Source organism: Ambystoma mexicanum, chromosome 6p (assembly GCF_040938575.1).
Source record: "Ambystoma mexicanum isolate Mex_15411 chromosome 6p, UKY_AmexF1_1, whole genome shotgun sequence".
Lineage (NCBI taxonomy): Eukaryota > Metazoa > Chordata > Amphibia > Caudata > Ambystomatidae > Ambystoma > Ambystoma mexicanum.
Window position 1 is genome coordinate 1,148,152,737 of NC_090935.1, and position 27,635 is coordinate 1,148,180,371.

The 27,635-nt window shown below is 47.1% G+C and overlaps 1 protein-coding gene across 4 annotated transcripts in view; it reads left to right on the top strand.

The window, feature by feature from the left end:
- Positions 1–27,635, top strand: part of LOC138510246 (zinc-regulated GTPase metalloprotein activator 1A-like) — a 1,057,423-nt gene that overhangs the window by 162,870 nt on the left and 866,918 nt on the right. For 3 of the 4 annotated variants that reach the window (XM_069625760.1, XM_069625761.1, XM_069625762.1), the window contains one exon: positions 18,045–18,166. In XM_069625760.1, the coding sequence (XP_069481861.1) occupies positions 18,045–18,166 (122 nt within the window). Of the gene's footprint in view, positions 1–18,042; positions 18,174–27,635 lie in introns of those variants that run through there. The other variant, XM_069625763.1, reaches the window with a different exon arrangement.

Genomic DNA, 27,635 nt, shown 5'->3' on the forward strand with positions numbered 1-27,635 from the left:
CCTGTTGGCAGATTTGAAATTCCATTCAGCAAATCGAAATGAGGATTTGGGAACTCTGAAGGCACCCATTCAAACAATTGGGATAACCTTGACACAAGAGGGCAACTGCTGGAAGGAATTGGAAAGGCGAGAGCCAAAAAAACAGAAAATTCAGTGGGGCTAAGAGAATAGTGGAGCCGTGGACCTTGTCTTCAATTAGAGCGTATTCTATGAGCTAAAGATGGTCTGGTATTAAATCGGGTAAACGTCATGAGACTGCTCCATCATATGCTGCTACTGAGATCTGTTACCACAGAGGACATGAAGATCATTGAATTCCCTAAAGAAAGTATACTGAACAAGGTCTTTTTACACCTGACCTCAATGATGATCAAAATCTTCCTATTGGAGCCAGTTCATTTGCTGCTTCCCTTACGCTTTGAATTAACTGATCCACCAATGCAAAAAAGGAAGGCAACAAAAATAACCCCATTGAAAAAAAAAGCTGTTTCCCGAACCTTGGAAGAAAAACGCCTGTTGGCAGATTTGAAATTCCATTCAGCAAATCGAAATGAGGATTTGGGAACTCTGAAGGCACCCATTCAAACAATTGGGATAACCTTGACACAAGAGGGCAACTGCTGGAAGGAATTGGAAAGGCGAGAGCCAAAAAAACAGAAAATTCAGTGGGGCTAAGAGAATAGTGGAGCCGTGGACCTTGTCTTCAATTAGAGCGTATTCTATGAGCTAAAGATGGTCTGGTATTAAATCGGGTAAACGTCATGAGACTGCTCCATCATATGCTGCTACTGAGATCTGTTACCACAGAGGACATGAAGATCATTGAATTCCCTAAAGAAAGTATACTGAACAAGGTCTTTTTACACCTGACCTCAATGATGATCAAAATCTTCCTATTGGAGCCAGTTCATTTGCTGCTTCCCTTACGCTTTGAATTAACTGATCCTTTAAGGGTTCTGAGGTTTAAATGGAGATCACCTCTTGCATGAGGACGAATAACCTTGAAAATGAAAAAGATTCTGATATACCAGTCCATAACGTACTGTTAAGAGGAGTTCAGACTAAGAGGTTCGCGAGTGAATGCACAAAACCAAATAAACATGGTGCGACCAGCAAAATGAAGACCAGAATAAAAGTGACATTTGATTGCCAACAGGATTCATTGCAAAGAAGCATATTAGACCTGGACAACCGGACCACAGATCGGGAACATTATCAGAAACAAGTACAACCCCTGACAAATTCCATTAAAATCAAGAATAAGTAACAACGAAAAGAACAGAAAAGGATTGGACTGTTGACTCATGGAACACCCGAGGTCTTAAACATTTGTTTGGGAATGGTTGGCTGAGGAAATAAGAGTTTGACATACTATGCCTTCAGGAAACGTGGCTGCGATCCACTAGTTGTCGGAGGTCTATACCAGTTTTTTAAACTCGACACACATGGGTCGTAGAGGTAGGCCTGCTTCGGGTCTCTTGACACAAATAAAGATGGGGGAGGGCTTGATAGTGTTGGAGAAAAGAAACCCAAACCCGTTTGTGCAATTCCTGAGGTTACAAAACAATACACTGAATTCCAAACATAATTCTCTAATACTGATCATAAATGTTTATTGGAATCTATTGGCTATTAATGCTGATGGCTTTATTGACTCAGTTCAAGATGCTATAGACCGGGCTTCTGCCAGGTTTCATGGTATCGCAATTATGCTGTGTGGATTTGATCATCTCATATTATGCAATGATGACGGTGAATAAGGGCTTTGGGAAGAGATCTTTAACCAAAGACTATGAAAAAAAAATTGAAAGTGAATAACTGCCATGCATGTTAGAGATCTTTACTTGCATAATGGTCAAACAATGGGCGATAGACCACCAGCCCCAACTTGGACGAATGATACACACTCAAGAGTCCTGGATTACATATATGCATCCAACATGCTAGTAAACCAGGTAAAATCAATGAAAGTAATAAAGAGACCCAACTGTGACCAATGCATTAATAACAGCTAAATGCGTGTGGGGATTGAAACAGCATCTAGATAATTGGGTTTTTAACTGGACGTTAAGCAGGGTACAAATCACCTACAGATAAATGCAGAGGTGATATTTCTTTACTAAGGAGTGTATAGAAAACATGACAGAGGGCATTATAGATATCAACTATGCCCCCCAATTGTTGGAGTTTTGCACAAAATCAACTAAAAAGAAGAGGCCACATTTCTACCATAAGCATGTTTTTGAGCATGAGATTAATTTAGAGAAAAACTCGGATGAGATCTTGGGGTGATCAATAAAGTGGGTTGGTAACCGAAGTTTGATGGTGAGTAAAAGAAAAACGAAATAGAAAAACTGGCTCTTGGTATATAGTGCCAAATTATTTCAAGTAGATTCAAAGAATAAGCTAAATGCAATCAAGAAAAGAGATGCTAGACAAATTTGGACCTTAATTAATATGCAAATATCTTCCCAGGCAGCGATATTGGTTAATAGGGTACCTGAGCAGGATTGGGCAGCTTTTTATGGAGACCTCTTGGGCCAAGATGAGCTCAACTCAGAGCAAATCATTGAGGAGGGTGACGTGCCTTGGGAGATCCCATTTGACCGGGAGGTCCTGGTGCGGCTTATTAAAAAGACAAATTTGGCAGGCGCTCGGGGTCCGGATGGGCTTACCTATAAAACCATAAAGAATCTTAAACAATGGTTTCCCTTTGTGACAGACCTCTTTGGCTGGATAAACAAAATGCGCACAATTCTCGACACCTGGAAAGCTGCCATATTGGTATCAATATTTTTAAAATGCGATTGGTCGGATCCCTCGAACTACCACCCTATCGCCCTTTTGGACACTCTGGGCAAGCTGTATGCCTCTCTGATCCTCACTCATTTGCAAACATGGATTGAGCTAACCGGGAGAAAGGACCCTTGACAAACAGGGTTTGTAAAAGTAGTTGTAACGGACCTCAAATTGTTTGTACTGAATCTTCTAAAGTGGAAAGTGACGAAAGAGCCCACAAAGTTGTATTTAGCCTTCATAGACTTGAGAAAGGCGTTTGACAACATGAATAGTGAAATGCTATGGTGAAAGCTGAGAGCTTAGGGCTGTCCGACGCATCTGATCTCGTCTATGAGGGCATTATACACTTCTACCAAGGTCTGTATTAGATAGAATGCTCAGGGCAGTCTGACTAGAGACATTCAAACATACAATGGTTTAATATAGGGTTGGCCACTTGCCCCAACCTTGTTCAAACTCTTTTTGAGTGACTTGCCAGAAGCTTTAAAACAATCAAGGTCATTCCCTCCAAGGATCGGCGATCAGGACGTGGGCTGGATGTTATATGCAGATGACCTAGTCCTGATCGATCAGACCCCGATCGGATTACAACACAGGTTGTCAGCTTTGCAATAATATGTGGTAGAAAATTAATTGGAGATTAATAGCACCAAATCCAATATTTTGGCCGTGGGTGGAGGTGGAGCCAGCAGAAAAAAAGGTTTGAGATGGTATGTAGCTGGAAAAGTCCTAAAGGAAACATTAGATACTACTTACTTGGGCACATGTGTATCCCCCAGCATCTGCGATGCACCGCATGTGCTGGAGCTAAAAAGGAAATGCAAAAATATGGGAAACGCAGGACATTTTCCATAGAACCAGTGCGCACATTTTATAATCAAAAAGTAGTACCCCCATTGATTTATGCTGCAGAGACGTTTTTCTACAAACCAGTCAAAAAAGGGCCAACATTGGAGGGGCTCTTCTGGAGAGCAATTTTACGATTGCCACGCAAAAACCCTAAGGTAATAATTAGGTTTGAACTTGGCCTAACTTCGTTGGCTGCAAGAATTACTTGGAAAATAGTATGGCTTTTTTTGGAAATGCCATACTTCAACGGTGGCATCCCCATACCATATTGTAAAAGGGGAGATTCTAAGGGGGAATAAAAGCTTAGTCGCCCATTGGAACTCAAAATGTCTAGCAATTATACAACAGCTAAATGTTGACCTAGAATCGTTTGTGACCAATCCACAGGGAGTAAAACGGGGGCTTTGGGAAAAGGATTGGATAAAGACCTTAGACGCAAAAGGCAAATATGTTTTATATGATGCCTTGAAATCGGAAACAGAGTCTTAATTCATAACCAAAATAACTTTCCAGATTCTCCTCTGCAAAGTTAAGGAACTTCTTTTTAAGGTTCATATTGAACCTCTACCCAACAAAACAGGTCAAAGCCTATCAACTGAGGACAAAACTTCAGATTCTGTGGTACAGATGGAGAGATAGAATCTTTGAAGCATATCACTCTTTACTGCACAGGCCTCACAGCCCTTACGACCAGATATTTGGGAGAAATTATAGACTGGAGGTGATATAACAATGCAGGATTGGTGGCTCATATTTATGTCGGGTTGGCATTTTTCAATGATTTTTTCTCCTTTGGTGAAATTCTTAAGATGTGTTCTCGCAGCTATAAGGATGATGAGAATTTGAAATCAAATAGAATTTCTTTTGGTTATTGGTTTGTGGTTTCTTTTTCTTTTGAATTTGGATATGATGAAATGGTTTTGATATGAATAGGATAATAGGTTTCTTATCTCTTATTTTAATCACCAATGGAGACGATTTGTGAAAATGAGATAAACGTTTGTAATAAACTGAATGTGCAAATAAATAACAAAATGTAAAAAGGTTATTGCTTGCCTTAGTTTGTGCTCCACTGATCTGAAAAGCAACTGTAATTGTATAGTACATCAAAAGGTCTTACTCACCTGGTATAACTGAGTGCTTTCATGAATGTTATTATAGGTTTATACTGTTCCCTGAATCCGTGTTCCACTATTTGGAAAAGTATCCTGATAACAGGGTTGGTTTACTAAGCGATTCCTTAACTCAGTGTCACTGCATGACTGACTGGGTCTACTGCCCCTGACTTACTGTAAAGTAATCTAAAACTAATTGATGATTTTACTCCCCATGAACAGGTGTGTCCTATACTGAATGTTTGATAAAATCTGACTTCCCTAGAAATAATGTTAGTTTTCTGAACAGGGTCTATGCTTTGTTCTGTGTACATAAAAGCATTGTGTTGTGCGTTTATAATTGTGTTTATATATTTAAGCAATAGAACCCGAGCGGCGGGGGCATTACCGACTCAGGTAATGCCCCGGGGCCCATAGGTAATGACACGGTAATGCCCCCGCCGCGAGGGTTCTATTGCTATTAGTATCCCGGCCCGCAAAATTTGCGTAACCGAGGTACTAAAAGCAATTTATTTCTGTCCCAAAACGCTGCGGCGTTTCAACGCTGTGGCGTTTTGGGACAGAAAAAAAAACGACCAAGAAAATGGCCGCCACCATGGAAAGGGAAAACGGAGTCCGTTTGCCCTTTCCATGGCGGCCATCGGGAGCGGACGCGCTGGGAACACAAGTCACAAGTGTTCCCAGCGCGTCCGTTCCCGAAAAAGGATTAAAAAAAAGGTAAGTGGGGTTGGGAGGGCGGGAATGGGACGGGGGAGAAAAAGAAAAAAAAAAGTACCTGCTTCCCCAGCGGGGGACGAGGGAAGCCCCCAGCCGTGTGGAGGCGCAGAGCGGGGATGGCCCCGCTCCGAGTCTCCACACAGCTGGATCCTGCGTCCCCGGTGTCCCCTGCCGGGGACGCAGAATCAAGAAGGTAAGTTGGGGGGGGTGGGAGAGAAAAATAAAAAAAAAAAATAAAAGACTTACCCGAGTCCCCGGCGGGGGGTGAAGGCAGCCTCTCAGCCACGTGGAGGCTCGGAGTGGGGATGGCCCCGCTTCGAGCCTCCTCATTGGCTGAGGGGCTGCCACGCAAAAGGCCGTGGAATCCCGACGGAGGGATTCCCAGCCGGGTAGGGACCTGGCAAGAGCCAATTAGAATGCTTGTTGCATTCTGATTGTCTCTCACAAGGGGGACTAAAATGTGATAGTACTTATTTACCCAAGATTCATCTGAGCCTATTTTGTATTTGAACCATTTATTTTTTTACAATACATAGTGTTTCAGTGTTTCTTTGGACCAAATGTTTGGTACAATTTCTTTGTACCAAGCTACAGCCCTCTCTCCCTCCTAAGATCAGCCTTGCTGCTCTGTCTATGCTACCAAATACTCAGGTGGTACAGCCTTCTACTAAGAGTGGAATGTCTCAGTTGTATGGTTTTACTAAGTCCTTGGACTTCAGAAAAACTGTCCTACCCACCAAGATGCAACTGATTTGGACACTACTGACCACATTACCAACCCAAGTTTAGTTTATTTAGGTAGGCAAACCACCTCTAGTTTAGAGATAGAGAAGTTCGGTTTTTCGTTAATAAAGGATTATAGCAGCCACCATAGCACCACTTGATCAGTCTCTTCATTCCTTGTCGCCACAGTACGTACAGATCCGTACTACAAGTAGGTCCATTACCAGAGCAAAAAATCGGAGAGCGTGGGCAACCCTGCCATGAGCCCCTTGACAAATGAACAGATGACATAACATCACCATTCATTTTTATCTTGAGTGATGGATTCTTATAATTAGCTAAAATCATGTTCATCACCCCCGGGCCAACATTCAGTTTAGAAAGTACAGCCTTTTGAAATCTCCAGTCCACCCTATCCAAGGTTTTCCCCAAAGAGCGAGCAGCTAGGAGTGGGTTGAGGATTATTGGCTTTGTCCACAAGGTGGAGTATTCATCGAAAAATATCCAAGGTCCCCTTACACATCTGGGTCCAACAGTGAAGGGATTAGTGATTTTTATTTTGTTGCTTTTTGGGTTCGGCTGTGGGGTACATCCCCGCAACCTCTGCTCACAATATAGTGGATTTGGTCGAACTTTTCGGCAGTTTGGGATTTTCGAATTGCTGAAATTCCGCCAAATCCCCCATTCAGGCTTTTTTTTGCTGGCTTTTTGGGTGATTCCCGAATTAAGGCTTTGCTAGCCTTTACCCTAAACAAGTTTGTTATTTTCCCCGCCCTATTGTCGTACTCCTAGTAACCTTGCTTCAATCCTAATAGTGAATGCTGCGCCGCTGATTTCCCAACTGCTTATAAGTAGCCCTTTTTGGTTTTAACCGGTTTCCCTCCGTTTTATCTCATCTAAAAGGTGTCCTTCTGTCGATTGCTGAAGCTGCTTCATTCGAGCAGGTCAAGCTTATGCCTGGGTGCTACATTTAGGGCGTCCCAAGGCACCTGTATGGAAGTGTCTCCAATATGATTTTGATCCCTTATTGCAGATGTCGGGTAGATTGCCTTTGCCGAAGCCATAAAGGGAGACTGCAACCATACTGGGGTCCGAGTGCATCATGGTTTCAGTGTCCACCCGCTGGAGGAAATAATTACGTAGCGAATCCTAGAATAGGATCTATGAACCTGAGCGTAATAGTTTGAGTCCCTGGTCTGCTGGTCTGAGGGTGCAGTACACCCTATGCATCTACGTTAAGTCTTCAAATTGCTTTCACCTTTCGTGAGGCCCTGACTGAGTCTGAATATGTAGTTTGTATCCAAGTATAATTACCCCTCCCTCGGCAAAACCTTCCATTATCTCAAGGAAGTTCAACATAAATACATTCTGTGTGGTATTTAGTGCATAACAGGAAGCTATAGCCAAGGTCTTCCTCCATGGCTCACAAAATATCTTCCTTCTAAATCCCCCTTGGTGTTCTGTAAAGTGAAAGGCACATCTCTGGGGCCTTTCTCGTTCTCTTGCAACCGACTGAGGAGTAGAACTGTATGGGGTAGTCTCCATGTTTCCACTCTTCTGCCCTGTCTTGTAATGCAACTGCTTGTGCATGTAACCTCGTAAATTCCCTAAAGAATTACATTCTTCTATCCGGTTTGTTGAGGCCCCTCACATTTAATAATCCCAAAATACAAGCCGTTAGTATAATTCCCTTAAAACTGCAACAGTATGCATCGTCTTTCCAGATCGTTTGGTCTCCCACACCAGCCAACCCCTCACCCCTGTCTCTCTTCCTCCTGTCATAGAACTACCAAATTAGCACCCTACCAAATTAGCACCTTCCCTTGTCTGATTAACCCCCTAAAATGCCCCTAAAACTCAATTGACCCTCCAAAAAAGGAAATAACATGACTCACATCCACCTACATTGCAGGCCACACAAGGACATTCGCAACAAGACTACTTCCCTTCTTTCATTCCTTTACCCACCCATGATTCCTGAAAACCTCATCTCCGCTTTCCCAGGCAATGTATAGATGTTATGGTCCTGTGGACAGGTAGGGACAGTCGCTTCATAATCTCAATAGCTGTCCACTCTCTCCTATAGTCTCCAGAATTTGACTCCAAATTCTGTACTATCATCCTTGTCCTTTTTCTTTGCCTCCCTTCCTGGTCTATGTGTTTGCCACCTCTCTGTTTGAGAAGTGATCTGACTACTCCCCACTGTTACAGAGGAGGACGAACTAGCACTCGATGATTCCCTGACATTGAGGAGGTTCAGGTGGGAGTCCAGTGTGAAAATGGTGCAGACCTTGCCATTGATCTTGAATTGTAAACCAAAAGGATATGTCCATTTGTAGCAAATGTCCCATTTATGCAGTCTCTAGCAACGGCTTCATTGCTAGTCTCCTGTTAAAAGAGGCCTGTGCCAGATCCCTCTGTCAGAAATCTTGTGCAGAGGCTTTATCTCCCTGCCCTATTTTCAAGGTCTTCGCACTTGAGCTGCAAGGCTTCCATGGATTTTTTAATAGTGTTGAACTTTTCCAGTGTTCTATGTATCCTTCGGTCCAGTTCAGAAATTGCAGTCTCATTCTGTTCAGTGTGTTTCCCGATTCTGGCAATTTTCAGTCCGGTGCCAATCTAGATTCCAGTCGATTCTCTCCGCCTCCAACATGTCATCGGTACAGCTCCCAGGAGAATATCAAAGCCACAATAGACTTGGAAGGGGCACCTGGTCACCAAACCCCTGCCTAAACCAAGGCATAAAATAAGCTGTGTTGCATAGCAATTTGCTATGCAATTCTGTAGGTTTGCTAATGGAGTTGACACTTGTTTAGCACAGCTAGCTGTCTGAATTATCCTGTTGAATGAAAACACAGCTTATCCTGCATTCCTATCGTCTCCTCGTGGCTCTTATCACCCTCTTTTCTGTGTACACTGCCAGATGAAAGGGGTCCCACTCTTAAGAGCCAAACACCTGTGTGGGAGTACTAGACAGGAAAAGTTTTTCTTTTTCCAATAATTGCAAACAAGAAGTAATAGGGTTGATACTTTTTATAAAGCCAACTATATCCTCTTTGGCAAAGACCAGTATGGGTTAACTTTATTTTTTATATACCAGTTCTGCAATTCCATCCCTAACACTCATTGGCAAAGCCAATAGTTTTGGCGTTTGCAATTGTTTATTGCACTTTGCATTTAGCCTAGAGGAAGTAATGAGTAATGACTGTGCTGGAGGGGTTATAAAAGCAGCAGTACAAAGGAGCATTGCACGACATTTGAAGAAAGATCTGGCTGCCTAAAGGCAGAGGAGACGGAATGACATTGCAAGGAGGAGAGGGATGGTGGATCGGTGGTGCTGAGCATACATGTTGCAAGTAATGTTTTGCATGGTTATTGGGAAAAGTCGCGTATACAATGTAATGCTTATAGGACTTCAACAGTTCTGCTCATATTGGCCAGCGTTTGTTTTGCTGCTGGTCAGCAGCACTGCTAGAGATGGGACCGGGCGTCCCTTTCAGCCCATTCTCTGTTGATCAAAGGTCACTGCGCATTGAAGTCAGTTGAGACCCTATAGTCTGCCCAGATAGGCTTCTGTGAGGTGGCCAAAGCATTCCTTCGCATAGACAGTCCAGCAGCATTATAAATGGCACATAGCGTGGGCATCCTTCAGGGGGCTCAGGTTTCACTGGCACATAACGCGAGGGGATTGCAGAGCTATTTTCTCGAGGGGTTAAACAAGCTCCAAAGACATCTTGATAGCCTGCACAGGACATCAATGCCAGGTTCGGGCGAGCCCATAGTGCAATGCCCGAACCAAAAATGCAAAATGCTGGTGTGGGCCACTTTTCTGGTCAATTTGGCTCAGTATGATCAGTTACTTCACTATGGCTAGCAGGTTTGACCAGTGGTGTTGAATAAAATCCCTCTTGGGTACTATTCAAACACTCTGTCACAAAAGGCGTGAATTGCCATTTGCACCTCTAGGCCTCTTTTTCATTGGTGCCTGACTCCCGAAACAATGTTATGCCCCAGTCCAACCCTGATCAATGCTTTCATGTTTGTACTCGGATTACCCCCAACGCCTCGTCCTTGGCGCAATGCATTGCACACTGTAAAGGGTCATTGGGGGGGGGCGGTGTATGTGGAACCAACCTGCAAGTTCCACGTTTTTTCTCTCTCTCTCTCTCTCTCTCTCTCTCTCTCTCTCTCTCTCTCTCTCTCTCTCTCTCTCTCTCTCTCTCTCTCTCTCTCTCTCTCTCTCTCTCTCTGCTCAGTGGAAAATACCTTTATCATTAATGAAATTATAAAGAATGTCCACAAAATCTGACAGACATTTCCACGTTTGTATCACTGTCAACGTCCATATCACAACTGAGAATATTACATTGTTTAAACGTGTCCAAACACTTTACAGAGTGGAACAATGAAGCAGCATTCCATGTAAGGCACATAAACCTTTCTGGTGGCCAGTGAGGAAGAACCCAACTGGTGGTTAGCAGAACAGATGCGCACTTAGCGCAATGAGACTTGCAATAGAAGTGATGCATTACATAAAGCCCTGCTCGTGGTCATAGGAGCCATCGCATTCCCCTTCTGTGGAATCATCTTCTAAACACGGATTCTGATTACTTGGGCTTGCATAATCTGTGGCAGAAAACAGGGCCATGTACAATAATGGCACAATGTGTGGCAGCAAAGCAAAGACTGCACTCCAGATTGGGCAGGATGGATTCTGGACACCGGTTTTGTTTAAACCTACATTCAAAAACCCCTTTTTCAAGCTCTTTTGTTAAAGCTCTTATTTTAATAACAATAGTTTCGTTTTCATAGGTAGCGCTTTTAGTGCCACCTAATAGCCAAAACCTAACATGTAGGTTGTTACATAATTCATAAATACAGTATTGCTCTAGAAAAACACATCATTGAATTTGGAATTTGTAATGCACTATACATTCTGCCAGAATAAACTGCATCTGGGCACAGATGGTAATACAATCACTTGAACTCCAAAGTAAAATGACCAGCAAGATCTAACTGAAACTCGGCTGAAAAGTATGGGTTTATTTAAACAAGAAAGTTTTGAGGAATTTACGAAATCCAGTAAGTTCTGCCATGTTGCGTAATTGCCAAGGTAAGTATTTCACAGTCTAGGGCTGTACACTGAGAACCGACATTCACCTCTGGAAGAGCAACTAGAAGATGGTACCACCAACAACTGCTTAGCTGAGGTCGGATTAGTTGGTGCAGCTCAATTTGGCTGCAAGATAAGCAGGAGCAAGGTTGTGAAGAAACCTGAAAAACTGACATAAAAGCTGCAAATAGAGTTGTTTCCTTCATGAGGAGGCAGTGCAGAGCTCTGCAAAGGGCTAAAATGGCAGTTTAAGAAACTTTAAAGATTAGCCAGACAGTGGCATGTTGGGCTCTCTGGAGTTTAGTCAGTTGTTTCTCTGGGCTGCCTGCAAGCAGGCTAATATCATAGACCCAAGCAGTAATTGACTAAAGCTCCCACTACCGTAGCATGGTCTGTTTGTGGTGTAAATGGGAGAGCAAGACTCGAAAGGCGTAAAGAGTGGAAAACAGATTGAACCTTGGCACTGACCTGTTCGCTTCCCAGGTTCGCTTGCCAGATACAGCCCAGGTTCTTTAGTTTAGATGCATAAGCAAGACTTGATCCCCAAAAAAACGGGAGGGGGTGGCTTCTAATCTTTAAGCAGATGTTTGGGTCCAAACAAGGCCACTTCCGTTTTGTTGGCATTCAGCTGCAGCCGATGGTGGGACATCCATAGATTAACTTCATTTAGGCAGTGATATAGTCTCTGAAATGACTCCTGATTGTTGCCGACTTTCAAGAAAATTGGAGTATTGTCTGCAGATTAGTGGAAACTTAGATTACATTTCCTGAAAATATTCGGAACGGTTTCATGTACAAAATGAAAGGGAGAGGCGAGAATGAAGAACCTTGGGGATCCCCACAGTTTTGTGGTAGTGTGTCCGAAAGATGCCCATCGCATTTAACTTGATGATGATGACCAGACAAAAGGACTTGGACCATACTAGGGATTTCTCTGAGACGACTCCTGTTGTCCTTAGGATTGAGCGTAACATTCTGTGATCTACTGTATCAAAAGCTGCTGAGAGGCCCAGCATCATTAAAAGGGAGAGTTCACCCTTGTCTGCCCAGTCAAGAAGATAGTTCCACACTGCTACCAGTGCCATTTCCATACCATGTGCCGTGCACAAACCGGACTGGAAAAAGTCCAGAAGTTAATGTTTCTCCATGTGATCTTGGAGCTGAATGGTCACCTCTTCTCCAAGGTCTTTCCTGGCCAAGGAAAGCTGGCAACTGGACTTTAGTTGTGAAGGTCGCTGGGGTCAAAATTAGATTGTTTTAGAAGAGGAGAAACTATGGTCCATTTATGTTCAGGTGAAACTACTCCTTGTAGCAATGAAAGATTTATGAAGTTGGTCATACACTGACAATATCAGCAACATGATATTTTGCTGCACAGGCAGGCAGGACAAAAAGTTTGTTGTTGGTGGGTTTCAGTTAATTTACTAAAGCACAAATGATATCCTGGAAAACTGGCATGTATACAAATTTATTGAAGTATCCTAGTATGCATTGAGGAGAGGAATAGTGGTCCGTATATTTGGGATGACTTAAATTTTATTGATAAAGGGTTAAAAGTGTTGGCTTGAGAGGCTAAGGGCACAAAGGACAATGAGATGCAGCTAGGGTGAAAAACATGGTTGTCGGAGAACAATTCCCTGGGTCTGTTGTATGAGGCCTGAATTAGTAGAAATTTAGATTAGGCTTTAAAAATAGCAACTTTATAACTTTTCAATGCCATTTTTGCATTCGTTGCAGGTAAGGGCTTCTCTGCTTTCTCCATTTTCCGTCTGTCCATATGTTTTCTTCCAGGAGGCTAATTGAGGGGAATAATACCAAGGGTTGGAAGTTTTTTTTTTTAGTTATGTACGAAAGGTATATTCATTACAGATAGCACCTGATACCCTACTTCCTTGTCCAAATAACTCCTCACCATCAAGTGATGGTGCCAGTCGTGCTGCTCAGGGATTCTTTCAGTCCCTCAGCAGCATCCTGGTGCTACTCCTACTGCTCATGATGGCGTCGGTCCTGCTACTCATGATGGCACCAGTCCTGCTGCTCAGGGATTCTTTCAGTCCCCCCACAGCATCCTGGCACCAGTCCTGCGGCTCATGGATTCTTTCAGTCCACCAGCAGCATCCTGGCGCCACTACTGCTGCTCAGGATGGCGCCACTACTGCTGCTCAGGATGGAGCCAGTCCTGCTGCTCATGATGGCGCAAATCCTGCTGCTCAGGGGTTCTTTCATTCCCTCGGCAGCATGCTGGTTCCAGTCCTGCTGCTCAGGGGTTCTTTCATTTCCTCGGCAGCATGCTGGAGTCCTGCTGCTCATGATGGCGCCAGTCCTGCTGCTCAGGGATTCTTTCAGTCCCCCCACAGCATCCTGGCGCCAGTCCTGCTGCTCACGATGGCGCCAGTCCTGCTGCTCAGGGATTCTTCCAGTCCGTCAGCAGCATCCTGACACCACTACTGCTGCTCAGGATAGCGCCAGTCCTGCTGCTCATGATGGCGACAGTCCTGCTGCTCAGGGGTTCTTTCATTTCCTCGGCAGCATGCTGGAGTCCTGCTGCTCATGATGGCGCCAGTCCTGCTGCTCAGGGATGCTTTCATTCCCTCATGCTGGAGTCCTGCTGCTCATGATGGCGCCAGTCTTGCTGCTCAGGGATTCTTTCAGTACCCCCCCACAGCATCCTGGCGCCATTCCTGCTGCTCAGGGATTCTTTCAGTCCCCCCACAGCATCCTGGCGCCAGTCCTGCTGCTCAGGATGGCGCCAGTCCTGCTGCTTATGATGGCGCCAGTCCTGCTGCTCAGGGATTCTTTCAGTCCCCCCCACAGCATCCTGGCGCCAGCCCTGCTGCTCAGGGATTATTTCAGTCCGTCAGCAGCATCCTGGCGCCAGTCCTGCTGCTCAGGATGGCGCCAGTCCTGCTGCTTATGATGGCGCCAGTCCTGCTGCTCATGAGGGCGCCAGTCCTGCTGCTCAGGGGTTCTTTCATTCCCTCGGCAGCATGCTGGTTCCAGTGCTGCTGCTCATGAGGGTGCCAGTCCTGCTGCTCAGGGGTTCTTTCATTCCCTCGGCAGCATGCTGGTTCCAGTGCTGCTGCTCATGAGGGCGCCAGTCCTGCTGCTCAGGGGTTCTTTCATTCCCTCGGCACCATGCTGGTTCCAGTGCTGCTGCTCAGGATGGCGCCAGTCCCGCTGCTCAGGGATGCTTTCATTCCCTCATGCTGGAGTCCTGCTGCTCATGATGGCGCCAGTCCTGCTGCTCAGGGATTCTTTCAGTCCCCCCCACAGCATCCTGGCGCCATTCCTGCTGCTCAGGGATTCTTTCAGTCCCCCACAGCATCCTGGCGCCAGTCCTGCTCAGGATGGCGCCAGTCCTGCTGCTTATGATGGCGCCAGTCCTGCTGCTCAGGGATTCTTTCAGTCCCCCCCACAGCATCCTGGCGCCAGTCCTGCTGCTCAGGGATTATTTCAGTCCGTCAGCAGCATCCTGGCGCCAGTCCTGCTGCTCAGGATGGCGCCAGTCCTGCTGCTTATGATGGCGCCAGTCCTGCTGCTCATGAGGGCGCCAGTCCTGCTGCTCAGGGATTCTTTCAGTCCCCTCACAGCATCCTGGTGCCAGTGCTGCTGGTCATGATGGCGCCAGTCCTGCTGCTCATGATGGCGCCAGTCCTGCTGCTTATGATGGCGCCAGTCCTGCTGCTCATGAGGGCGCCAGTCCTGCTGCTCAGGGATTCTTTCAGTCCACCCACAGCATCCTGGCGCCAGTGCTGCTGCTCATGATGGTGCCAGTCCTGCTGCTCATGATGGCGCCAGACCTGCTGCTCAGGGATTCTTTCAGTCCCCCCCACAGCATCCTGGCGCCAGTCCTGCTGCTCAGGGATTATTTCAGTCCGTCAGCAGCATCCTGGCGCCAGTCATGCTGCTCAGGATGGCGCCAGTCCTGCTGCTCATGAGGGCGCCAGTCCTGCTGCTCAGGGATTCTTTCAGTCCCCCCACAGCATCCTGGCGCCAGTGCTGCTGCTCATGATGGCGCCAGTCCTGCTGCTCATGAGGGCGCCAGTCCTGCTGCTCAGGGATTCTTTCAGTCCCCCCACAGCATCCTGGCGCCAGTGCTGCTGCTCATGATGGCGCCAGTCCTGCTGCTCATGATGGCGCCAGTCCTGCTGCTTATGATGGCGCCAGTCCTGCTGCTTATGATGGCGCCAGTCCTGCTGCTCATGAGGGCGCCAGTCCTGCTGCTCAGGGATTCTTTCAGTCCCCCCACAGCATCCTGGCGCCAGTCCTGCTGCTCATGATGGCGCCAGTCCTGCTGCTCATGATGGCGCCAGTCCTGCTGCTCAGGGATTCTTTCAGTCCGTCAGCAGCATCCTGACACCACTACTGCTGCTCAGGATAGCGCCAGTCCTGCTGCTCATGATGGCGCCAGTCCTTCTGCTCAGGGGTTCTTTCATTTCCTCGGCAGCATGCTGGAGTCCTGCTGCTCATGATGGCGCCAGTCCTGCTGCTCAGGGATGCTTTCATTCCCTCATTATGGAGTCCTGCTGTTCATGATGGCGCCAGTCCTGCTGCTCAGGGATGCTTTCATTCCCTCATGCTGGAGTCCTGCTGCTCATGATGGCGCCAGTCCTGCTGCTCAGGGATGCTTTCATTCCCTCATTATGGAGTCCTGCTGCTCATGATGGCGCCAGTCCTGCTGCTCAGGGATGCTTTCATTCCCTCATGCTGGAGTCCTGCTGCTCATGATGGCGCCAGTCCTGCTGCTCAGGGATGCTTTCATTCCCTCATGCTGGAGTCCTGCTGCTCATGATGGTGCCAGTCGTGCTGCTCAGGGATTCTGTCAGTCCGTCAGCAGCATCCTGGCGCCACTACTGCTGCTCAGGATGGGGCCAGTCCTGCTGCTCAGGATGGCGCCAGTCCTGCTGCTCATGAGGGCGCCAGTCCTGCTGCTCAGGGATTCTTTCAGTCCCCCCACAGCATCCTGGTGCCAGTGCTGCTGGTCATGATGGCGCCAGTCCTGCTGCTCATGATGGCGCCAGTCCTGCTGCTTATGATGGCGCCAGTCCTGCTGCTTATGATGGCGCCAGTCCTGCTGCTCATGAGGGCGCCAGTCCTGCTGCTCAGGGATTCTTTCAGTCCCCCCACAGCATCCTGGCGCCAGTGCTGCTGCTCATGATGGTGCCAGTCCTGCTGCTCATGATGGCGCCAGTCCTGCTGCTCAGGGATTCTTTCAGTCCCCCCCACAGCATCCTGGCGCCAGTGCTGCTGCTCATGATGGCGCCAGTCCTGCTGCTTATGATGGCGCAAATCCTGCTGCTCAGGGGTTCTTTCATTCCCTCGGCACCATGCTGGTTCCAGTGCTGCTGCTCATGAGGGCGCCAGTCCCGCTGCTCAGGGATTCTTTCAGTCCCCCCACAGCATCCTGGCGCCATTCCTGCTGCTCAGGGATTCTTTCAGTCCGTCAGCAGCATCCTGGCGCCACTACTGCTGCTCAGGATGGCGCCAGTGCTGCTGCTGCTCAGGATGGCGCCAGTGCTGCTGCTCATGATGGTGCCAGTCCTGCTGCTCATGATGGCGCCAGTCCTGCTGCTCAGGGATTCTTTCAGTCCCCCCCACAGCATCCTGGCGCCATTCCTGCTGCTCAGGGATTCTTTCAGTCCGTCAGCAGCATCCTGGCGCCACTACTGCTGCTCAGGATGGCGCCAGTCCTGCTGCTTATGATGGCGCAAATCCTGCTGCTCAGGGGTTCTTTCATTTCCTCGGCAGCATGCTGGAGTCCTGCTGCTCATGACGGCGCCAGTCCTGCTGCTCAGGGATTCTTTCAGTCCCCCCCACAGCATCCTGGCGCCATTCCTGCTGCTCAGGGATTCGTTCAGTCCGTCAGCAGCATCCTGGCGCCACTACTGCTGCTCAGGATGGCGCCAGTCCTGCTGCTTATGATGGCGCAAATCCTGCTGCTCAGGGGTTCTTTCATTCCCTCGGCACCATGCTGGTTCCAGTGCTGCTGCTCATGAGGGCGCCAGTCCCGCTGCTCAAGGATTCTTTCAGTCCCCCCACAGCATCCTGGCGCCATTCCTGCTGCTCAGGGATTCTTTCAGTCCGTCAGCAGCATCCTGGCGCCACTACTGCTGCTCAGGATGGCGCCAGTGCTGCTGCTCATGAGGGCACCAGTCCTGCTGCTCAGGGGTTCTTTCATTTCCTCGGCAGCATGCTGGAGTCCTGCTGCTCATGATGGCGCCAGTCCTGCTGCTCAGGGATGCTTTCATTCCCTCATGCTGGAGTCCTGCTGCTCATGATGGCGCCAGTCCTGCTGCTCAGGGATGCTTTCATTCCCTCATGCTGGAGTCCTGCTGCTCATGATGGCGCCATTCCTGCTGCTCAGGAATTCTTTCAGTCCGTCAGCAGCATCCTGGCGACACTACTGCTGCTCAGGATGGCGCCAGTGCTGCTGCTCATGAGGGCGCCAGTCCCGCTGCTCAGGGATTCTACCCGTTCTCCAGTGGATGTGGATTGGGCATGTCTTGTTGAATTTCAACTCCAGACACAAAGATTCCTTTTCTTGTACTTCGGCATCCGCAATGATTGGCAATCAGAACATTTTAAAATGAATACAGCATCATAACAAACCTATTCCCTTGCATTGTATTACAGTGAGCAAGTCCTGTTAACATTTTCCACCTTTCTTGTTTTTGTTTGTATATTTATTTTTGTATTTTCATCCTGGTATTGTTTGTTCTTATTCACAGAGTGATGGCTGACGCCTCCTTTATAGAGGAAGATGAGGACTGCCCACAGCTGATTCCAATCGAAGACATATCGCCCAAGCAGGATGCTAAGATTCCAGTTACCATCATCACTGGTTATTTAGGTATTTGGTGCGTTGCACTTTGTTGGTGTTACAGGTTGTGTTTCAGGCACGATCGACCGGTCTGATTGAGTAAGTCTCAGGTCTGTTTAAAGGGGTTCAGTGTTTCTGCTCGCCAATTGTCAAGTTAACTTTACAAACTGATGGGTGAAAAATGTATGTTCAAATTGCAAAGTCAGTATTGACTATTCTTAGTTATCCTCCAGGATGGTGAGACGAGAGAACGTGGGGCCAGCTGACACAACACTTGCCACGATTCTTGCCACATCTCCTCCACGGGTCTGTTAACAGGGTAAAACGGAGCTTTAAGTCGGGCAGCAAATGGAGCACTGCCCGAATATTGGTTACCGTCCTCTTTTTCATCACGGCCCCATTGAGCACTCGGTCATCCTCCCACATCTGCATCTGTCCTCCAAACGCCACCCTCCCTCATTTTTCCTTAGCTCCTCCACCCTCACCGTGGCTCCCACCAACTAACAATAGGGAACAAAGAGAGCAGTGCTAGGGAAAACCTGCTCCTGTTTCTTGACTTTCTGTAAGGGTAAGTCAAAGAACGGGAGCAGGGAAACATAATTACAAGGGCCAACCCACAGACAAACTGGGCTGTGCAGGAAAAATAAAGCATTGGAAAGTGCTGACTGCAAAACTGAGAAAGACATGAAGGGAATCCAGGAAGAAAAAAATACTAATAAGCACACTAAATTCGAAATCCCTGCATATTGAACTGAATGAAATGGCCAGATGCTGCCTTTAAGAAATTACTTGTTTATTGGATATTTGACTATTGAAAGAGAACTCCTATATGTTCGATAATGAACGGCTGGAAGAGAGTTCAAGGTTCCTGGTTGCATGACCTCTGATGGGTGGACCGTGCGGTCTGATAACTACACCAAGACCGGAGAACCCCTATATGCTAACAAGGAAACCAGTTATTGTGTTGAAAGAGAACTCCTATATGTTCGATAATGAACGGCTGGAAGAGAGTTCAAGGTTCCTGGTTGCATGACCTCTGATGGGTGGACCGTGCGGTCTGATAACTACACCAAGACCGGAGAACCCCTATATGCTAACAAGGAAACCAGTTATTGTGTTGAAAGGAAACTACTATTGATGCCTTTGACACTTGGGGAAGGAATCCTGAGCTATGAAGAATTGCTGAGCGTCCGTTTAAAGACGCTTCCAGATACTTCTTTTGGGACATCTTTTTGATATTGAACTTGGGGAAACGAATCCCGAGACTCACTGCCGTGGAATTATATTGAACTTGGGGAAGGGCATCCTGACATTTACAAAGGGGTGAAACTTTAGTACCTTAAGTCCAAAAAAGGTTAATTGAACATTGTGATGAACGTGTTGATAGTTGGGGGGAAAAGAAGCTGAAGATTAAGCCCGAGCTGGCAATAGCTCAGAACTTTACATTTGAAATATTATTTAGTTTATAGTTGACATCCCTTCACATTGTTTTGTCTTAGTTATGAGGGCAAGCATAGGTTTTGCACCCAGACAGACTTTTGTATTTGTATTTGTTTTGTATTTATTTTTTAAGCGTTTTACGCGAAAGCGCTGGACATAAAAATGGTTACAGTACAATAATATGATCTTTAGTATCTTCACATAATTGTTTCAAGACAACATACATTGAACGTTTAATAGTGTTAAGAGCAGCTGGGAGTTAGGATTAGAGAAGATAGGACTTTAGAGAAGTACGAAAGGAAGAGTAGGGGGTAGTAGAACGGAGCAGGAGTGGGTGAGAGTTTCAGTGATAGGGTAAAGGAATGGAACCGGGTGGTGGGCACAGGGGGGGTGAGGGACTGTTGGCAAGAACAGGGATTGTGAACGAAGAGAGTGTGCGGGCATGTAGAAGACCAGGGAAGAGAGAGAAATGGGAGCAAGACTGTGGACAGATTTAAAAACCATACATAGAAAGTTGAATTTGAGCCTAGAGGAAAAAGTCCACCAACCAAGCAAAGACAAAAGATTGTGAAATGGGGTCACGGGGAAGTAACTGGTCGAGAAGACATATGGATGCATTGAAAATGGATTTAAGAGGGGCCTGACGGGAAAGGGGGAGATATAAGAGGGTAGAAGAAGATGAAAAAAGGCAAGAAAACATTAAAGATGAGATGAGAAGTTTGGTAGCATCAAAGTCAGAAAATGACTGGCTTTACGAATGTAAAAAAGATGGAAACTGCAAGACCGAGAGATGGGGGAGATGTGAGGGAAAAGGATAAGGCCATATCAAAGTATAGGCTGAGATTGCGAGCAGTATTGGAGCACGGTAAAGAAGTGGGAAAGGAGATGGACAAGGGAGGGGAAGGTGGGGGAATGGTGGTGGGAGGGAAGAAAAGAACTTCAGGTTTTGAGGAGTTTAGAACCAGAAAGTGGTCTGACATACATGATTTAATAGCAAGCAGACAGGAAGATAGGTTATTGTGAATGGCAGGAGTAAAGGTAGGGAAAAAGAAAAAGTTGCATGTCGTTGGCATAGAAGTGGAGGGAGATCCAGAAGGATGAGATAATAGCAGCAAGAGGAGAAGTATAGAGGGAAAAGAGGAAAGGGCCAAGAACCGAGCCCTGAGGGACACCATGAAGGAGTGGGACTTGTGTGAGAAGAGGAACCAGCCCAGGAGACAGAATAAGTATGGTCAGAAAGATAGGAGATAAACCATGCAAGAACAGAGTCGGCAAACCCAAATGAAGCCAGAGGCGAAGAGGAGGGCCTGGTCAAAGGTGTCAGAAGCCGCAAAGAGGTCTGGAAGTAGGAGCAGAGAGGAATGCTTTGAGAAACATGCAGAAAGGAGAGAATTACAGAGAGATAAGTAAGAAGTGTTAAAAGGCGGAAATTAGAAGGAGAAAAAGGGGTTGAGGAAAGGCTTCTTATGAATGGGGAGAATAGAGGCTTGCTTAAAGCAGGAGAGAAAGATAGAGGCGAAGAGAGAGGTGTTGAGAAGAGTGGTAAGGTAGGAGACAAGAGAAGGATAGACTTCGGGAATTAGGGAAGATGGAATGGGATTGAGAGGAGAGCCAGTGGGATGTGAGCGAGTAAGAAGTGCAGAAGGTTCTGATTTGGTGATTGGGGAAATTAGAGATAGGGGGAGAAGGAGGAGACAGTAGGAACAATGGTACCTTGAAGAGAAGCAACTTTAGCAGAGAAATATGTTGCAAAGTTGAAGGGAATGATCAAGAGTGGGTGGTGTAAGAAGGTGAGAGAAAGAGATTGGAAAAGATGCCAGGGATGAGCGCATTGGGCATGCAGAAGGTCAGAGTAGTAGTTGCGTTTAGCTGAAAGAAGAGCCTCATCATAAAGAGTGATGAGAAGAAAAGGAGGAAGAGTCAGCGTCCGAGTGGAACTTGGACCAACAACGTTCAAGTCGGCGCAGTACTCGCTTCATTGAACGTAGATGAGAAGAAAGCCAGGATTGAGAGGGTTTGCAAGAGGGAGAAAAAGAAGAAGCAGTATAAAGGGTACCAAGTGACAAGGAAAGGGAGGAAGAAAGAGGTTGCAGCGTCGTCAGCCAAGAGGGCATTGAATTTGGAATGAGACTGAAGAACAGAAATGCAAGAGGTGATAAATAGGGGGCTATTGAAGGAACAGAGATTGCACAGAAATGGGTAGGTGCCTCATGTCCAACAAAAGGAGGCCTAGTGGGTGGAGGAACAATGGAAAGAGGATATTGATACGAAGAATAGATGGGCAGGGCAGAGACAGGAGAACAGAGTACTGAGGAAACAAATATAAGGTCCAAACTGGAGTCTGATGAATGGGACGTGGGAGTGGGAAGAGCCAAGAGGTGGGAAGAATTGAGAATAGCAAGAAGTGGAAGCGAGGAGTGAGTAGAGGAGAGATGGAAATCGCCCAGGAGGATGAGCGGGGAGGAAGAAGGTAGAACGGCAGAAAGTAAGGCATCAATATCCTCACAGAAGGTAGCAACCAAGCCAGGAGGACGATAAACCAATACGAAGGTAAGGGAATAAGCTTTAACAAAGGTGGTAAGAGACTATTCGAAAGAGGAAAAGGTGGGAGAGGGTGGGAAGGAGAGGCAACGAAGGAGTAAGAATAGAGAAGGCATGTGCCACCACCACGCATCTTAGGATGAGGTGTTGGGGGTGCAAAAAGGCAGCAGCAGATGTAGAAAGGGAAGCAGGAATTGAGGTACTAAAGGGGAAAGCCACGTTTTGCATAGTGAATGAGTGTTCCAAAAGGGCAAGATTAATAGAAGTAGATTAGGGGAAAGGAGGAGGATAGATAAGATTACTTAGGCTTGGGGTAGATGGACAGAAAGTAGAGGAGTGAGATGTGGAGCGAGTAGGAATGGGAAAACAGCATCAGACATCATAAAAGGAGAAGGAAAAGCAGTTAGGAGGAGAAAAAGTGTAGCCAGTGCAAGGATGGAACAGGTTCTGGAGCCAGTCATTCGAGGGGCTGGATGCGTGGCGTTCAGGGAAGCCATAGAGTCAAGATGTCCCCACAGATGAAGACTTTGGCTGCCGTGAGGGTTCTCCCCGGTGAGGTGTTGATGGAGGCAGGGGCCATGTGAGGCCAGAGGAGCCAGAGCCAAAGTGTGTGGTCGTGGAACCGGAAATCTGGAGAGCAGATGATAAGCTCGAGGGCAGAGGAAACTGCCAGATGCGGAGTCAATTAGGAGGAACACAGTGCTCAAGTCCATCCATGGGGCATAGGTGTATGAAGCCAGAGGCAGCTGTCGTCACTGGCCCAGCCCAGCTCCTGTCTCTACTGCAAAAGCAGCAAAGACACCTGACCGAGGTATGCCGTGGGTATCACCTGAGCATGATGGTAAAAAGGGCAGGGGGGCAATGGAAGGGCAAGAAGATGTGCCAGAGGAAAGCCAATGGTGTGCTAGATAGTCTGCCACAGGTAGAGGCCAGGAGGGCAGAGGTCAGGACGCAGAGGGCAAATGTACAGCCCTCGCTACAGGCAGGAGCACAATGCAAAGTGAAATGCTCACGTTGCAGGGCACCCGTTATATACACGTGGCCCCAAAGAGACAGTGGCACATAGGTACCTGAGATGGCCCTGGCGTCACTAACCACTTGCAATATCTGCTGCAGTATGGCTGTATACTGCAGCATAAGAGCCTGCAGTCGCAATTCGCCGCTCCAGTTAATCTCCCCTACAGTGCACTCGCACACACCCCTCACCAGAAGCACAGTGGTCAGGCTCCAGAGGCAACAGCCTCAGGTGTCAGAAGGTAGGTGGGGGGAGGTGAGGTGGTGTCCTGTCACCAGTAAGGCCTCACTTCCAGTGGTATCCACTGGCAGCTCAGTTGAACTGATGGACACAGACAATCCTTTGTTTCTTTAGGTAGGGAAATCCGACCTTGGCATAGGGCAAGTTGGGCTTTACACCATCCTGACATTTTCTTTAATTAAAAGCCTGTTATACATTGAATCTGTTGTCTGTGTTTCCTTCTCTGATGACAACCCCACAGTATACATCCCAGCACTGACACATTGCATAACTTGTAACGGTCTGTCTGAAGAGGGGTGTGCTTTCACCAGGAAAGTCCACTTATCCAGGGCCTAGGGTGATGAAGCATGGCCAGTCCTTACCCATCATCCATGTTGGATTACCAATGTGCTACTTCATGAAACATGGAAGGCTGCTAGTGCAAAGGTTTATGGAGTCTTGCTTGATACTGGAAGCTGGGCACAGCAGTTGGTGATGTATGTCTGTGCAGGAGAGGTCACCAGCACATTCATAGTGTGACAGTCAGTGTGCTTATCTTTCAGTTGCCAAACACTTGCCCTCCTGTCCTGAGGGGTACAAATTAGATGTGTCCAATCGAGGGCTCCCACACCTTTGAAGAAACCAACCATCCTATTAAACCTGCCTTTGTCTGCATATACACTGTTTGGGTTGGAGAGTCAATGATCTTTTGCACATGCTGCAGCATGACACCCATTACTTGGACCTGTACCTCGGGAATGTTGTCTGGAATATTCAATGCTGCATTTCCACCGTGTGCTGGAAGGACCCGTGATCAAGAAGTGCAGGACAGACACCACATACAAGAAGGGGGTGGGGTCACTGTGCACATTTCGATATCCTCCTCTATTAGCTGTACAATAGATGTAATGGTGAGCCTATCCGCTCGCTGATTGTCAGTGGACAAGGTCATTTCCTGGGGCCTGTGGCTGTCCTGATTGCCAACATTCTCTTGTCCTATCGAAGTTCTAACAGCCTCTCTCCTTCATTTGCCAAGTTTAGTGCGCCAGACTGAATGATGCGCTATGAAGTGGGACTGGAGAGGGAGGTGGCAATTGATTTTTTTTTCGTTTTTGCTGCCGATTGGTGTCACCTTTCAGCAGTTCTCTCCTTTGAGGTGGAAGCAACATCTGTGTATTACCGTGTGTTTAGGTGCTGGTCTTTTTGTGATTAAAATATCCAATGACTCTCAGCATTATTTAGCATTGGCCAAAAACTCTTAATGAGACCCTTTTTGCGTTTTGGATTTTGACCATGCAGCAAGAAAAATTAGGTGCCTGAGGAGACTAAGCAGCTCCCGTACTTGTGGCTGGATTTCGCCACCATTTGCTCTTTCTCGGAACGCTATGGGGCTATGCTGGAACTGCCAGAGTACACCTTCCCGTAGCTGGAGAGGGTGTTGTGGTGGGGCAATGGCCAAGGGCAACAGTTTTTAATTCAAAGCATTTCTTGAAGTGTGTGGCACGTGGAGTTGAAGCCAGTAATCTGTGGCAGCAATCTCTGGGGGCTATACTTGATCATGCTGCTGGCCGGCAGAATACATTGGAGGTATGCCTTTCGACGCAGCATGGCTTGGCCAAGTACCTTTGAAGTGTTGGTGAACTTGCTTGCCTGTCCCTTTTAAAGAAAAAGGAGGACCTGCAGGCAAGCATATAAAAATGCCTTCTGTGCAGCGTAAATCCAGTTGAAGTCAGTGTGGGGCTAGTAATTCCTCCGATCACCTCCACCACTCGATCACCACCGAGCACTTGTGTGGAAGCGGTAAGTGTTCTGGACCGTTTATATTAACTAGAAGCTCCCTGTGTACGTGGAGTCTTCCTTTCTTATAACCATGAAGGGGGCTGAACATCATTTAAGGAGCACACATTTGAAGCAAATTAAATCTCCCAGTGAAAGGGCTTTATGCAAGACTTCAAATGGGTCTGAATCACTTTGCTGGAGGCATCCAGTGTGCATAAAAAAATCACAGACTACTTCCCGAACAAAGGGGAATCACAATTAAGCATCCTCTACAAGAGGCCCTCAGATATCAGAAAGCCTCAAATACGGAGTGGTTGTAGGGGTCTGCCACTCCCCTCCTGCAAACCTGCATGAGTTTGGAGAGGGAAATTTGAAAACATAATAGGGCTTGAGCATTTCCCCATATCTGACCATTCCAGCCACACATCGGAACTTTCAGAGATGCACAGAATTAAAGTATATTAGGGGACAGCCTGGGCTGAGCCGCAATTAAAAGGAGAGATGGTAATAGAGGTAATCAATTAAAAACCTGTCTAATGCTGATGGAGGAAAGAAATAAACAAACTTCAACAGTGGTTCGTTCTTTGGGATCCTCTTCCGTAGCCGCTTTAAACCTAGTTCTCCAATCCTTGGACAGAATATGTGAAAATGTAAGTCTTGAAGTGAGACCGCACACCATTTAATTAAATGATGTTTCCACATTGATCAAATCCTTGACAAAGGAAAGAAACATGCTACAATACAGCCTTACTAAAAACCTTTCAGTGGTATAACGATAGTCAGGGTGGACATTTTACTTAGAAGAAAAGGCGCTATATTTGGGCTGATGCACCTATGGATGGTACCTATGTTGATTCTTCCAAAGGAAACCCAATTTAAACTGAAAAGGTTCACTAACCATTTGTCCATGATTCAGATCCCTCAGTTGGCCAACTAAACCCTGAAGAGTATAGAAAAATAAAGGCAAAGGCATACAAAATATTAAAAAAATATAAAGTAAAGTAAAAAATATTACAAATCCCCTGAGCCTAAACTGGAGAGGATCAAGGAAATGTCTAAAGTCTTTCTCCAGGGTAATAAACTGCTTGGGTCAGCAGGCATTAAACAACATGACTCAAAATACAGCAAATGGTTTAAAAAGGAGAGAAGGATGAAACATGAAGACACCTAGGGCCTCATTACGACCCCTACTGGTCCGGAAAGAACGGTGGTGGTAAAGCCGCCACCACCATTCTTTCCGGACCGGCTAATTAAGAGTCCTGCAGGCGGGAGGTGTCACTCCCGCCAGGTCTGACCTAGCGGGTTTAACACCACCTGCCTGCAGGCGGACATGGAAACACCGGCTCTGTCATAGACGGAACCGGTGTTTCCATTGTCCCCATCCCCATGGAGTCCTGTGGGGGTCCATGGGAATGGGGACTAACACAATTCCGCCTCTGGAATTCCCGGGTCACTGGGGCCGTAATGCCCCGTTGATTCTGGGAATTACAGAGGCGAAATGGTAATACGGGTCCAGCGGTAACCTGGCCGTTTTTCCGGCTCGGTTACCGCCGGACTTGTAATGAGCCCCTAGTCATTCTTCCCTGTTGGTAAACCAGTTGTTGTGAATAGGAACAAGGAAGATGTACTAAGAGAAAGGGTCACCTTCCAAGTTGAAGAATGTGTGATCTTGAACACGTTGTGTACTGAAAGTGTGCTTGCTCAGGAGGGGCCAGATAGGCCAAGTTCCTTGGAACACAAATGTGAAAATGGTAAACAGATGCTCATCCTCTGACGAACTGGCCTGTCGCCTGCTCCAAAGGCAATACAAGCCTGCGTCTCTGCGGCATCTAACAACTCAGCTGAACTCTTTAGAATCTGCAAGGAGCTCGCCAACCCTACTGCAGTCTCTACCCCTCCTGTCGCCTCCCAGGCTATTTGCAATGCCCTTGCCTCTCACTTCATCTAAAAAACCCAGTACTTCCTGTCCACCCTCTTCTCTCCTGCCCCCCCTCTCCTCTCTCCTACTGTGAGTGCTGACCCTCCTTCAGCCACCCCCCACCCTCTTTCTTGTCCTTTCCTCCCCTGATGAGGTCGCTAGACAAGTCCGATCTATGAAAGCCTTGTCGAAACATGTTCATCCCTGTTCCTCTAAAACCATCAAGGACCGCATTGATACCCTCGCCCTTTGCCGATTTTTGCAGCCTCTCCTTTGCCTCAGGAGCCTTCCCCTCCCCTCTGAAGTACTCTCTTGTGCATCCTCTTCTCAAGACACCCGCAGCTGATCCTTCTTGTCCAGCTAACTATCGCCCAATTTCCATTACTCCTTTTCTGGGCAAACTCCTGGAAAAGTTGGCCATCTCTCAGCTTAACCTCCATTCTGACTCTGTTGGCTGTCTCCACGACCATCAGTCTGGCTTTAGAGCTGCCAGAAGCACGGAAACTGCTCACCTGAACATCCGTGAAGATCTGCTCTCCAACCTCGACTCTAACATTCCCTTTGTCCTCATCCTACTCAATCTGTCT